Raw genomic sequence first — 14,623 nt, forward strand, 5'->3', positions numbered from 1 at the left:
CAGTAGACCCAGTTCTGGAGTAACATGCTTTTGTATTTTTTCTTTTTCTAAGTTATGTTGTAACACATATCATCATTCCAGGCGTCCAGATTTCATCTTTCATGCAGTTTTACAATGAGCTGCATTTCTGCTCCTGCAAGACACGTCCAACAAGTATCCCAAATCATGCTCAACCACTTATGGGGGAAAAGAGGGCAGATCTGACATAAGAGCCACTAGCTGCTCATGTTGCTGCAGAAGGAAGGAGTGTAAGACAGTTTTATGATCGTGACAGCAAGCAGGACTTGAGCAACGCAACGTGTATGTTTTGGAGGTGGATTGATCAGTGATGTGGACACTGCTTAAAAGAGAGAAGGTGATGGTGTTAAGTTTCTGACAACACAGTTTAAAAGCAACATTAAAAGGCCAGTTCACCCAGTTTACACAAAAAAATAAAACTTCCCACTTGCCCCTAGTAGAGGTATTTAGACTTGCCAAGATAGATATGAAGTATCTGTCTCTGAGATTTCTGCCTCCACCTCAAGACCTCCCAAACATTTAAATATATATATTTAAAAGATTTTGACTGCAACATATTTTTTCAATTTCTGTTTCAACTACAATCTGCTGAAGACATAAGAGCCTTTAAAAACTTGACAGCTTGGTAGGTCGACTATTGCGCAACTGTGGGGTGGGACCCCTGGGGGGGGCGGGGGGGGGGGGTTGGGGTGGGACACAGCCATTTCAAGGGGAGGCAGAAGTACAGATGAATAAACATTTTTTTCCACATGACATGTAACCAGTTACATTATTAACTGCTGCATTACTTGACAGGTTAAATTTAGATTTTTTAAAGGGGAGTCTGGCAATGACCGATCCAGAGTAACAGGGACACTGATTCTACAAAGAGATGTTGTCGCTGTAACTCTTTACGTGTAATATCTCAAAGCTGAGAGCACCACAGCTGATTTCCATTCAGATCCAATGTAGAGTGATGGAGGCAGAAAATCAAAGAAAACCAAAACCATCTGGAAGCCTCGATACCAGCAGGGCTAAGAGAAAAGATGTTCGTTGTAATTTGGGTGAACAGACCATTTACAGAGCAACACAAGCAGAAAATGTTTTTGCTGACCTCAAGTGGTTGAAATTCTTGCTCTGCTGCAGTGCTGGAGAAATGAACTTGGAGGGAGAGAAGTGCAGCAGACTTACAGTTTCAACTAACAGAGGTCAATAAACGAATGCTCTTCTCCCTGGTGTTGAGCATTCAGGATTATAACTACAAAACATCACAAATTGTCTAAAACAAACAGAAAACATTGTGGAATATGCATCAGATATGACCACTACAAACCAAATGTGTCTTTTTGAAAAAGGTGGAACTATTCTGATTCACAGTTCTCTCTCTGTACCTTATTAAATTCACCTCATTGGAAAGGCATGACTGCAAGCTACTAATTGAATTCAGTGCCAAGTCTGTTCGCTTCTTTCTTAAGTACCACTCCCACACTGGCAGTGACATGCCTTTTAGGAATAGCACTCCAGCTCACATAGCTCTATATAAACTAATGTCCACCAATTATATGTGCTAAAGCATAGTGACATCACTCTGTATTTCAAAATAAAAGTCCATAAAGTTAGACATCTAATACTTGGGTTATAATGCGGTTGTTTGTGTTACATATTAAAGCTGATTTCATCTGAAAACACTGTTGCTACTGTATGTTGTGCTATCTGTTCTTTTTTTTTTTTTGCTAGAGTGTCTCATAACAAGTCATGATGTCTTAATTGTTCTCCTGTGATAAAAGGCTTTTAACATCCCATTTACAAGATACACTGACACCTTTGGGGTGAGGACTGAAGACTGGGCTCTGCATAAAGAATTCAAATGTACATGTTCTAATTTGGAGCTAAAAGTAGTTAATTTCAATAGATAAGAGAAAGAAAAATGCAATCACCTGAAGAAATAAGGAAGGTTTGTGCACTTGGATGGATGTGTAAAGGAAAAAACATGACTAGTCTCTTCACCCACATACTGGCTACTTCTGGTTAGTAAACATCAAACAATGAGGAAAACCAAAAAGACACAACTCACAGTCATCACTGGGAAAGTCGGGAAACTTAAGCTTTTAAAGAGTCAACGTAATCGATGTCACAAGTCAAAACAACATCCGAGCAGACACCAAACAAACAGCAACACAAGAGAAAAACAGATAGAAAACCATGCAAGCACAGAATGAAAAAGGTTTATTGGACTAAATTAGGAATGTAATCAAACTTTTGACTGAAATGAATGAAAGAAAACAAAAAAGGGGACAAATCTTGACCATAGTTTGCACCAACAAACACACTGTAGATGCAAAACCTAGAGACAACCTACTAGTCTTCACATTATTCTTTCTACAGTGTAATAAAGGAAAGCTGCTTATCAAAAAGGACGAGCCATGGGGAGGTGAGAAATCCATTAGGGATTTCCTATAGTGTCATTTAAAAGGAGGTTATTGATTCTATCAGTGCATGGTTTAGTTCAATGTTTTGCTGTGACTGAGTTCTGCTCACTGCTCAGATTAGCAGCTCAACTGTATCCAAGGCGACATACAGTTCCTTTGTGGCTGCAACCTCTCTGACTATACAAAACTAACAGTTTGTTCATAAATTAAAAAAAACAACAAAAAAAAGAAAAAAATTAAGAAAATAACACCAGTTCGTTCATTATTTGTGAGCATCTATACAACCCAGACAACAGCTGGAAAAAAACAAACAAAAAAAACAAAACGTTGCTTTCTAATTGGATCATCTGCCAGGTCAGTTCTGGCAGTTTTGAAAACTGGTCGGGTTTAGTGTTTCAATAAGCAGACATGATTTTGTTCCTCTTCTGTTGGTTGTTTTGGTTTCATTTTTCCCTCCGTCACATCCGTCTGAATACTGTTCAGCTCACTCCAATTTGCTGTAGTCCTCTACGTGGCCCAGCACCTTCTTCCTCTGTCGAATCATGTGGAAGTAAAGCTGGGGGAAGACTGGGGGAGGGGGGCAGAGGAAGGTCAGTATGTGGAAGAGAGATTTTAACATCAAGCTACAACAACAACAAGATCAATAAAAGACACAGGCTTCCTTCTTTTTTTTTAAATATAATTTTACAAGACACCTTTAGAAAAGTGCACTGCATTCACCACAGAAGAGAAACAGGAGGCATTGTCTTCTAACCCAAACCCTCCATATCACGCAATTATGAGAAAACAATTACTAACTAATTATGCATCAGATTAACCTTGTAATCATATCCAGGGAGGGACAGTAACAAAGTACATTTATTTGAGTATTTGTACTTATTTCTTTTGACTCCACTACATTTCTGTGAAGTACTCCTTACTTTCTCATTTTGAAAATGTGATAGACCGCACAGTGTGTTCATCACAGGAGAAAAACAAACTATCACAGCCAACTCCTACACTGTCCGTCATGCTGTGCTGTGCTCCCTGCTTTTTTTTGAACAGCTCAATTTGAACTTAGCAGTGTCCTATCGATGGCTTCGTTAGATAACGATGAGGCAGAGGATTCTTCAGCACAGCACCACCGCCTTATCTTAAGTCCACGTTTGAAATTTTTGAAATGAAGAAAGATTATTTTCATTTTAAAAAGTTTGCTTTTTAAAATGAAAATCCATCACTGCCGAGTTGTCATGTATGTAGTCCGGGTCCTGTGTGAATCTACTGCTAATGCATAGCTTACTGATAGATAGCTAATGAAAATGCACAGTTAACGTTACTGACTTAAGGCCATGCAACAAGCTTTTTATTGTACAGGTTCAACAGTAAGTCAGTGCACTCAGGTTGTTTCAGAGTCATTAGCTAAAATACTTTTGAATAGTGACGTATTTTTAAAAGCAAATTCTCACTTCTTACAATATTGTTGCTACGTGTTTATTGACGCTACTTAAAGGGGGGAAAAAAAGTAACATCTAGTAGTTCACTTACGGGGAATGTAGGAGATCATGATGAGGATGAGAAAGGTGTAGTAGTCGAAGGAGAAGTTGTACTTGTTGGGGAGAGTGACAGAGTACAGGCCTGTCTTCTGCACGTACGGCAGCGATGCATAGATAGTCAGCAGTTCCCCAGTCACTCCCATGGGGTACAGCACAATGAAAAAGGTGTACCTGCAGCCGAGGGTTTGAGAAGACAACAGAGAGAAATAATAAATTATACAGCTTCATTATTCATTGTTTCTGCCACATGAGGTGTGGGCGGTATAGCTGGTATAAATAGCAAAAAACACTGAGGGAAATATGCATGGTATGGATTTGACTTTTTGCCGTTTGCACCACAAGCATCAGTGACACTTACTGCATGTTAACCAGTGCAACTCTAAACTTAAACAATGTCAGTGACCAGGCCTGTAAAAACATGAACATACACACGCGCTTTCCACTTAAACAAACGCATTTTCCTGCGAAGAACATGTGAGTGAAGAGTGCTGCGACAGAATCACAACCAAATGAAGAAGAAAGCGGTCTAAACAAAGCACTTCATCCAGAGTTCAGACATGGGTTGGTTTAGAAAAAATATACAAGGAGCAGAAGGGAATAAGAAGTTGTTGCCAGAGGCAGCAATAACAGAAACATTTTTTTTTATCTCTAAAAAAGAAGGAATAAGAGGAATGTTTGAGAATGTGCTCAGACTCTGACACAACTAATTCAAGTAGGCAATGATTCAAGTCAAACACTGCCTAGAACTGCTGTTTCAAGGCAGACACGGAAAAACATTTTAAACACCATAACGGTGCATTTACATAAAGACACGGTGGCCATTCTCACTGTTGACAGAGACATGTTAACATAATAGTGAAAAGGCCACATTCACAGTTTTAAACCCTGAACCACAAACAAAATCCCACAGTTGTACTGAAGCAAATGTGAGAGCGGAGAAAACAGATGATTACATTATATTACATTATATTACATTCAAACTCTAAATATATTGTTTTATCAATGCCACGCGCTGCTTAACAAGGAAGTTAAAGAATGCAAATAAAAAGGACATAATTCTGCCTCTGCATGCTTCTAAATGTTTAATCCTAGAACTGTTGAGGGATCAGGCCTTTTGAGGAGAAAGCTTGCAATTAAATATGAGAGAGAGACGCACGGAGCTCCTTCAGCTCTGCCTCTTCCTCATCCAGCACTCCAAACCCAGCGACTGCCTTCTCTGATCCTTCACTGGATTTTCTACGGGTGCGCAACCATTTTTTCTGTCTCTCAGGTGCAACTCAAACTGAAGGTCGAATACCAATATAGCGACGGTCTCATTTGCTACCTGGCAACAAAGACCGCGGGGAAGGAAGCACTTAACAACTGTTGCCTTGGTTGTAGAGGCAGATGAATCCCATTAGGCGGCGAGATGTAGAGCTTTATGTTAGAGCGACAAGATTTTCTGTAGGTTTGGTGATTTTTTTTTTTTTTAAATAACTATTTAAAGAGTGATGTTGCTGTGATGTTTAAAAACCTCTTTAACCTTTTCATTGTTTTAGTATCTACAAAAACAATCATGCATCTTTTAAGGGTTTAAGTGTGGTGATGTAAACAGTATGAGGACAAATTAATTTTTGCAAAAATTAATTTATTGCTTTAAAGAAAATAGATGAGAGTCAGTAAAGGAAGACCAAAAGATGGCACTTTGGTACTTGACTGAACCAGTGAATGTTTGATATTTTTGCTGGAAAAATTACTTAAACAATTTAGTGATTCTCAAAGTGGTTGCTGATTAATTTTCTGCCAATTAACTACTTGCTTAATTGTTTCTCGACTCGAGTATAAACACATACAAAACCTTTGTGATTCATGTGACAAAGTAAGTCAACTCTCTCAAATACATCAGTGATTAATGTTGTCTTTACAGGTGTTTTAACATCTGATCACTTTGCCAAATAAAGTTCACTATGGAGCTGAAGTAATTACTCAGATCGACATAAAACTAATCAGCATCTGCTTTTCTAAACAATTCATTGTTTAAATCATTTTAGAGACAAGAAGGGTGAAACAGCTTCTCAAATGTGAGGATTTGCTGCTTTTCTTTGTCACATATATCACTGTGAATTTAACATCTCTGGGTATCGAACTGCGAGACAAAACAAGTCATTTGAAGGCGTTACCTCAGGCTTGAGAAAATTGTTAGGGGGCGTTTTTACTCTACTATTTCATAGACTAAATGCTTAATCAATCAATGATGAAAATAATAATTTGTATCTGCCTCAGTACTAAATAAAATCATGGCTTTAAATAAATGTGATCACAGAATTTAACAAGACTAAGAATCTCACTCAGTTATTTGTCACTACTCAGTCTAACTGACATAATTCATTTATTCAGTATTCAGTATCGAGGTTTGACCCAACTCTTATTAAATGAAGTAATCTTGAAATGACTGTTCATCCACAGCAGGTAGACTCAGGTGCAAACGTCTCCTGCTCTGACACCACCCTCAGGTAGATTCTCCTACCTTGCCCATTTGATGAGGTACGGCAGGTGATTGAGCAGACTGAAGGTGTAGAAAGAGTAGCGGATGATCTCTGTGACGGTCCAGGCTGTGACAAACAGCAGCACGCTGTCCTCGCTCTGCACCTGCAGAAACACACACACACACAGAGGATGATGGGAGGAGGACTGAGGAACAGACGGGCTCGCATCATGCTGCGGTAGATACTCTGCTGTAGGCTAATACAAGACTTTTCATCACAGAACCATGCTGTTTGTTACAAATGCTCAGAGATGAGATCACACCGCAGGCTGCTGGTCACTACCTTCAGATATTAATCTAAAACCAGTGTTAAAAACACAGGCACACACCTCATCACACACTCACCATCTAATTACAGTTTCAAGACACATTCACGTAGAAGGGAACAGCTTGTAATGTCAGTACAGCATCATACAATAGACGCACAAAAGAAACAAAGCATTAAAGACATAAAATACAGACGTCATTCACTTTAATAAAATTCAGCAGATTCATTCCTGCAACCCTACAGCAACACCATCTGCCGTTACTTACACGTTTACTCCTCTCCAATCTAATCCAATCCAATCTATTGACAGGGCAAACAGTACATTAACTGGTCACTTTTAAACATGAAGCCATGGAACCGTTTTACATTGCTGTGTCAGTCATAGCAAGTGAATAAAGACAGTGTGTATAATGAGATTCTGATTTATGTGTGTAAGTGTGTAGCGAGTGGAGAGGAACTCATCTTACCTCCCTGACGCTGTGTGTGACGGCCCACGTGAGGAAGACCCGGGACATGACCTGGAACCCAGTCAGCACCACAGAGGACGGTACGATTCCTGGGACACGAGACAAAAGACAAACACGTGACATGTAGGGAGGAAAGACTTCTGGCTCTTGGCTGCACCACGTGTGAATTAGCTTGGTTTTATTTGAAACAGATTTTTTTTATTCTAACAACCAGACCATTCTTTAGATGTTTAGACGATGAGGATCGCCACGGTCAATTATTTGATTAGACAGAAAATTTTTCTTTTTCACCTTCTCAAATGTGAGATGCAGGAACTAAATCCTCATATTTGAGGTATTTGAAGACATATTTTGAAGGTATTTCGATACACTGGATCAGTAATCCCTCGCCAACTGAGTTTTGGCCAAAAATAGTCAATGGAACAGGAAATGTTATTTCTAAAACACTGTTCTAAATTGTGATAATGGAAAGTTGCTCAAGCCAAAATGTGTAGTTATGTGTATTAGTTTCATTGAAATAAGTTAAGTAATGAAGAATAAGGAAGAAAAATGAGATTGATGCTCGCCAATGTTTCTTTGTGATGATGTTTTGTTGTTTTTCTTTCGTTTCTAGAGAACTGCCTACATGGGCTGCTGTGGTTAAATGTTTTTTTAGCTATATCACTACATGGTACATTAAACGTAATTAATTAAATAAAATGGGCAACAAAAACAGTGGTTGTCACATTGAATACGGTTTGATGAGATGCTGTGTGAGCAGACAGATCCACACAAAACAGACACTGATGAATGTTGAAAGACACTTCGTCTTTTACTGGCCAGTAGAGAAGGAGCTAGAAGTGTGTGTGTGTGTGTGTGTGTGTGTGTGTGTGTGTGTGTGTGTAGACTCTGAGTGGACGGCAGCTGCAGGGAGCCTGTTTGCAGGGGGAAAGGTCAGCTAGCTTTAGCTTCAAATCCCAGATAATGAAGAAAATGGAGTGTGAACCACAGCGAGGCAGCCAGGCGAGAGCCAGCCTCTCCTCCTCACATTAACACCACGAGAGCCAACGGCTTCTCGGCTCTCTCTTTGGCAAACACTTCAAACATGAAAAGCTTCTGTTTGTCCGTACACATGTGCATCTGTGATACATCTATAAATGCATTGTGACAGCTCATAATTACAATGGAACCCGTCCAAATTATAATCTAAGACATGTGCAAACAAGTTTAACCACTCAAAATAACTGTGATAACATTACTGATGTTTTTATTCAACTCCTCAAACATACAATTTAAGATCTAGATTCTGTTTGAATCAGAATTACACCTTCAGATCCTCATAGTCAAACCGGTTGTACATGCAAGGCTTTACAAATTAGATTGTTTCTTGCAAACTAGGGCTATGAATAGCTGTGGACTCAAAAAATAAATTAAAAAACGCAACAAATTTTAAAAAGCTTTTTAGAGAAATTTGTAGTTAAAGAAACGTATGTTCTGGAGAATACATCAGTAATTAAACAACAGCCCTTGTGATCTAATTGTATCCAGACCCCTGAGTGATTTAAAGAATATACACATCTGACATTTGATATCTATAGCTGCATTTTAATTAGACTGATACATCATGTTATATGTCAACCTGTTGCAATGATAACTAAAGGGAAACTAACTCCAAGATTTGTAGAATTATAACTCTTTTCATGGCTTCTCAAATATTTTAAAAGGACTTCTAACTATCAATAACTTACGACTGGACACCTCAAAACCTCAAAATGCAGAAATCTCTGCCTGGTGTTTGGTTAGGGTAAAGATCTAGTGAGTGCATAGACCATAAGAAAATGTAACGTCACACATTCAGTGAGCCCTCCTGCTGTGCATGGAAGCATGTGCTCCATGTTTTTCCTTTAAACTGTCACCTGTCAGTATGTCTACTTTAAATTTAATTAGTTATAACTCCAGTTCAGACATCGTCATTTAAAATTGTGACTTGTATTAACTGAAGTGAAGGTATATTGAATTTTGAGTTGTGAATAGTCATATTAAAAAACTGAGATATGTGGAACTCACATCTCAACAAAATCTAAACTTTAGTGCAGATATCTTTAGATTAACGGTTTCATACAACCTAATGTCACAAGTACTTAAATCTGAATATCCAAAAATGTAATTACAGATATCTTAAATGAACATTTTGACAAGTCAAATTGCAACGAGAGATACAGCACAACATGATTAAATGGTTTCTGACACTCTCTGTATTGACACTGAGGTTTTACTGGTAACAGAGCAGTGTATGTGAGGATGGAGGCTGCAGAGAGACTCACCTACAGCACAGTGCAGTATCTGTGAAAGGAAGAGATAACAGAAAATTACTCAATATGCTTCTGGGAGTGGAGCAACGCACGGCTTATTTTAACTCGTATGGATGGCTTGCTTGTGGTTTGTTGTTTTTTTTTCTTTCATACATCCCTGGAAATCATTTGGATTAATGCTGCAAAATCATGCTTCTTTTAAATATTTTTTACTATCATTGATTTTCCCATTAACATTCTCAAGACACACAACACGCACACAACTTTATAACAGAAAACTAGTATTTCCAAATAATATATTGTATGTGTGTCTGACTTTTAATTGTCATAAGCAACTGACACTGTTAAGATCAACTGAATAACATAGTGCCTGTAGTGTTCAGTAGTAATACCACTACTGTACTAATAGTGCACAGACCATTTCATGAATGGAAGATACTGATGTTAGACAAAACTAATACTCCTATTACTGAGCTTCAGTGTGTCTGGACAGGATCACTAGAACACCTCATGTTGCTCAGCCTCTGCACTATAAACACACGTGTGTGTCAGCCTAACATACCAGGCCATTATGTTACAGAGGACATACCGAACACTGTACAGATAACAGGCCTGTGATATTCAGTTCCACTGCATATCCAGGCCTGAAGCCAAGACTCAGCCAGATTTTATTGTCCTGATGTTTTTTCCATCAGTTAAAAAAAAGTCTTGGGTTAATACGTAAACCAGATTTTGGCCGATTCATTTATCCATTAAGTGACATGAACACAAACATCAAAATCCTGACAGTGGTTTTCCACGAATCATTCGATCCAACGTACTACTTGGACCACTGACCACTGTAAAATCATTAAATGAGACACTTTAGGTTAATTGATAGCTAAAAATGTCAGAAACCAAATGGTTGTTGCACCCCGAAGTATCTGCATATATATATAAAGTGGATGTTGTGTGATGATAAGAGAAATGATAGTTGTCTTTGAAATGTTGCATCATCATATATACACACTGTATTTCGCCCAGCCCTCTGTGCTTCTCTCACCTCCAGGATAGCTCCAGTCTGAAAGAACTTCAGAGGCTTCTCTATGGAGTAGTACAGCCCATGGTAGCTTCCTCTGGCCAGGTAAGCTCTGACCAGACCCACAGCTATCACCAGCCACCTGGACAACAGAGGAAACACATCTCAGGATAGTCACTGCAACAAGATCTAAGATCTACCAGACGATCTCATGAGGGAAACTGAAATCTGCGTTCGACTTGTGTGCGGTTTAAAGAAAAAATTAAGTAATAAAAAGAAGTGCAATATGACAGATCTAAGACAATGTTAAACATAAGGAGAACTGTACAAATGATAATTTCCCATCATTTTACTTTGTGATGAAAATATGTCTTGGGCAGATATTTTAGAGTTGAACAAGAAACTTAAAGAAGATTATAGTAAGAGTAAGTAAAAACATAAATATAATAATACAAGCAAATACAAGAATAAATAAAGAAAGATAAAAAAAACTAACAATTGCTGTTTTAAACCTGTAATTTATGTTTGCAGGGAAACCTATTTTTGCTCATGTGCCGAAAAATACATTAATGAAGATATATGCTCTAATATTGGTCAGTTATATTCACCATACTGTTTTATTGTTAGCCATTAATGTTGAAATAATTTCTCTAATCTTTAACCCACTGACTAGATTTTATGGAAGGAGAACTTTTGCCTGATAAGGATTTCATCATACCATCAAAAAGTTATAACAGTGTAACATATTGCATTACACCATTCAGGCTTAGCTCGCCTCCCTCCACAGGGAGGTCAGAGGTCAGCTGCAGCACAGAGCTGGTGGAGGTACAAGCTGTCAGAGTGCTAGTAGAGCAGACCTGAGCAAAGTGGAGGTTTCAGTTCACACTTTGGTTTTGCAGACTGATGAATGTGACTTGTATGTAATAGGCCTTAATAATCATATCAATAATAGGGCCAGTTCAGCAGAAACTAAGCAGGCCGGAGTAACTGCTACAGCGGCATCTGAATGCAGACACTGCATACGAATAGCAAGATACGTGCATGTACAACACCCTAACTTGTGCTCAATACAAAGCAATCACTGTATGGCCCATCAACACTGAGTGGGACACAATGTGACCTAACTGGTTGGAACAGTAAGCAAACAACACCCACCATTCAATTGTGCAACAGTCTGAAAATGAGCGCAGTAAAACACATGCAGAGATTTTTCAGTCCACGGTTCAAGATAATTACGTTTTTAATTTACATAAGTATCTGGGCCAGGCAACGGGTCGGGCAATGGACCTCATAAAATGGGCATCTTGTGTATATCCAGCCTCCTTTAATAGAAACTGTTAACATTCGAAACACAAAATGCAGTTCATCAGAAGCGTTATTTCTAGATGACTTTTGATGATGCAAATACTCTTTGTGCATGTTCAGAACTACAAATCAAAGTCATTCATTTTAATTACCTATACTGAACAATTCATAGTATAGTTTATGCTGTTAAACATAAATATGCGGAATCATTATTGATCTGAACTTGAATTAAAGGAAACACTCCTCAACTTCTTACCATTTTTACCACCATGTGTTGCAAATTTAATATTTTTATGTACAACACACAATTCTGAACGGGAAACATTAGTAATAATGTCATGTCTTACCTGCAGACAAACTCACTGATTCCTTCTTATTAACCAGTTATTTAGTCTTTGAACATCCCCTAGTAATTTTCAGAGCTACAGGTGTCCTACCTAGGGCTGCAACTATCAATTACTTTCACTATTGATTAATCTGTTGATTTATTTTCAATAATAAAAGCATAATAATAAGAAGAAGAATAAAGAAAAAATAATAAATGATAATAATAAAGCATATCCTCCCTTATGATGAGTTTGCAAAGATTTGACATTTTTGCTGATTAAACAATTTAACTGATTACTCAACATTGTTCTGGATTAACTTTTTGTCAATCGATTAATTGACTGTTTTTGTTATAGTCCTATTTTTTCTCTTTTTTTTTTTACCACTTAACTCAAGTCCTACAGAGCATGAACACAAAGAATAACCTCTGCTAAATAATTAGGTTTTATTTGTATTTCTGTCATTTTAACTTGTGTAAATAAATAAAACTCAATGTCGGTCGTTGCCCTGCAAAAAAAACATGACAATGCAAGATGGAAGATGCAAACCCAGACTTTCTGGAGCAAAACCCACTGAGCGCAGAAAATAAACCAGCTGTCCTTATATTTCTGTATTGTTCTGTGTCAGTCACAATTAAAGTGCACGCCAGGTGGCTGTCTGTTGCTCATCTAACGTTAATCTGTGTAAGCCGTTGGACGTGGGGAAGCAAATTCAAATTTATTTCACTTCACTGCAAGCTAGCAGTGTTTCTAATAATAACTACACAACATTGCGAGATTAATAATCCAAAAATAACGCTGTAATATTACAACGGGGAGATCTTGCTCCATTTATTCAGTCCTGTCTTGCTCAAGACACACACACAAACACACATACACACACACACACACACACACACACACACACACACACACACACACACACACACACACACACACACACACACACACAGTCTCTCTATCTCTCTCTCTCTCTACCAGAGCAGCATTAGCACGAGGAAACACGCTACATACCCTGCTGTCATAACAACGTTGTAAATGACCAAGTAGGCCGTAGCCAGGGCGCCGGGTCCCTTCTTCTTCTTCGGGGCCACATCGCTGTGGGCTGCCTTGCTGGTCCCCGGAGCAGCTGCCGACATGACTGCAACCCTCAACGCTCTTTGGTCCCGGACAACGGCGGCTGTCAGGTTCACCGAGTCAGGAAACAGACTGGGGAGGGGGACTCACCAGGAAGTGTCGTCCTGTAGCGAAATCATTCACTCCTCTGTAATTCCGCCTTCGCTTTCAGACGCTTTCACTTAAATATCACCTGAAATATTGGTCCTTTCGATGTGAAACTTTAATTATTAATTAAATGTTCATATTTAGACTTCTTATAGTCGCGTGAATGAAATGTAGTCGTTCTGTCCCTCGGGTGCCCGCCGACTTGAATAGGATTAGTAGGATAGGAACTATCTTGACCTAAGGTTGTAGTCTTTGTCAACTCCTCTGACCTTAAAGAGGCGCTCTTTGAGAGGCGCGCCCCCTAGTGTCTCAGACTAAGTTAGACTGGAGAGGGTGGAAGGTATCACACATGCACACATGTAAACACGGTCCGTGCATGAAGTATAATACTTCTGCAGTTGTTCACGTTGTATAATGAAAAATGCCAGTTTAAGGGGTATTGCCTAATTTCGTTGCCCTACTTGTACTAAGTGCAAATGTATGTTGACGTTTGTGAGCTTGTTCTTCAGTAGCCGATGCTGCCCAAACGCTGTTAACGCTTTGCGTGTGTTATTGTCCCACTGAATGTAGACGTGCGATTCCATCCAGCGCACCGAAGCGTCAGTTTGTTCGATTATCCAACTTGTACAATGAAAATTGAACAAGGAAGTCGAGAACCGGAAACAGACACAGCTCGTCTTCAAAGTAAAGGTTGCGCGTTTTGAACAAACGTGCTGGTTGCAGCGGCCAATTTAAGGAGAGCTAAGATAAATGAATGAACAAACTGTCTAAATAATTAACATAATCCATCGGAGTTAACGGTGTTTAACGGCAAGCTAATAATACATTTTCAATGAACACTGGAATTATTATGGAGTCTTGCGATTCATGTATGTAGCTATTCATCAACTTATTAATTTGATTAAGGTTGCTCATGCTGTTGAGTGAACATTAAAGGCTATATATATGTATACAACGCTCGTAACAGACACACACACACACAACTAATTGCTGTGTACAGCTTAACGTTCTTTCTTATTTATAAAGGTGGTGGGGAGAGGTGATGGGATCCGTTTGTTATATGGTTGGAACATAAAAGGTTTAGGGGTTGTTGCACGGCTTAACCCAACCAAAATGACTGAGGAAGAGTGTTGAATCTTTAAATAATGTGGCAGCCAAATAAATGTAGACTCTTAAAACATCTCAATGATGAAAAAAACAAGATAAAGTATAGTAAGGTTAGTAAGGTATTGAGCCAAAATA

General features: G+C 38.7%; 1 protein-coding gene across 1 annotated transcript; it reads right to left on the reverse strand.

Moving 5' to 3' along the window:
• Window positions 1–2,206: 2,206 nt before the first annotated feature.
• Window positions 2,207–13,363, reverse strand: hacd2 (3-hydroxyacyl-CoA dehydratase 2). The gene is made up of 7 exons (XM_056389873.1): window positions 13,172–13,363; window positions 10,551–10,668; window positions 9,521–9,539; window positions 7,218–7,306; window positions 6,465–6,586; window positions 3,951–4,129; window positions 2,207–2,993 (listed from the first exon to the last, which is right to left on the reverse strand). The coding sequence occupies exons 1-7, from the start codon at window positions 13,294–13,296 to the stop codon at window positions 2,911–2,913; spliced, it is 735 nt and encodes a 244-aa protein (XP_056245848.1). The 5' UTR covers window positions 13,297–13,363; the 3' UTR covers window positions 2,207–2,910.
• Window positions 13,364–14,623: the final 1,260 nt, after the last annotated feature.

Source organism: Seriola aureovittata, chromosome 11 (genome assembly GCF_021018895.1).
Source record: "Seriola aureovittata isolate HTS-2021-v1 ecotype China chromosome 11, ASM2101889v1, whole genome shotgun sequence".
Taxonomy (NCBI): Eukaryota; Metazoa; Chordata; class Actinopteri; order Carangiformes; family Carangidae; genus Seriola; species Seriola aureovittata.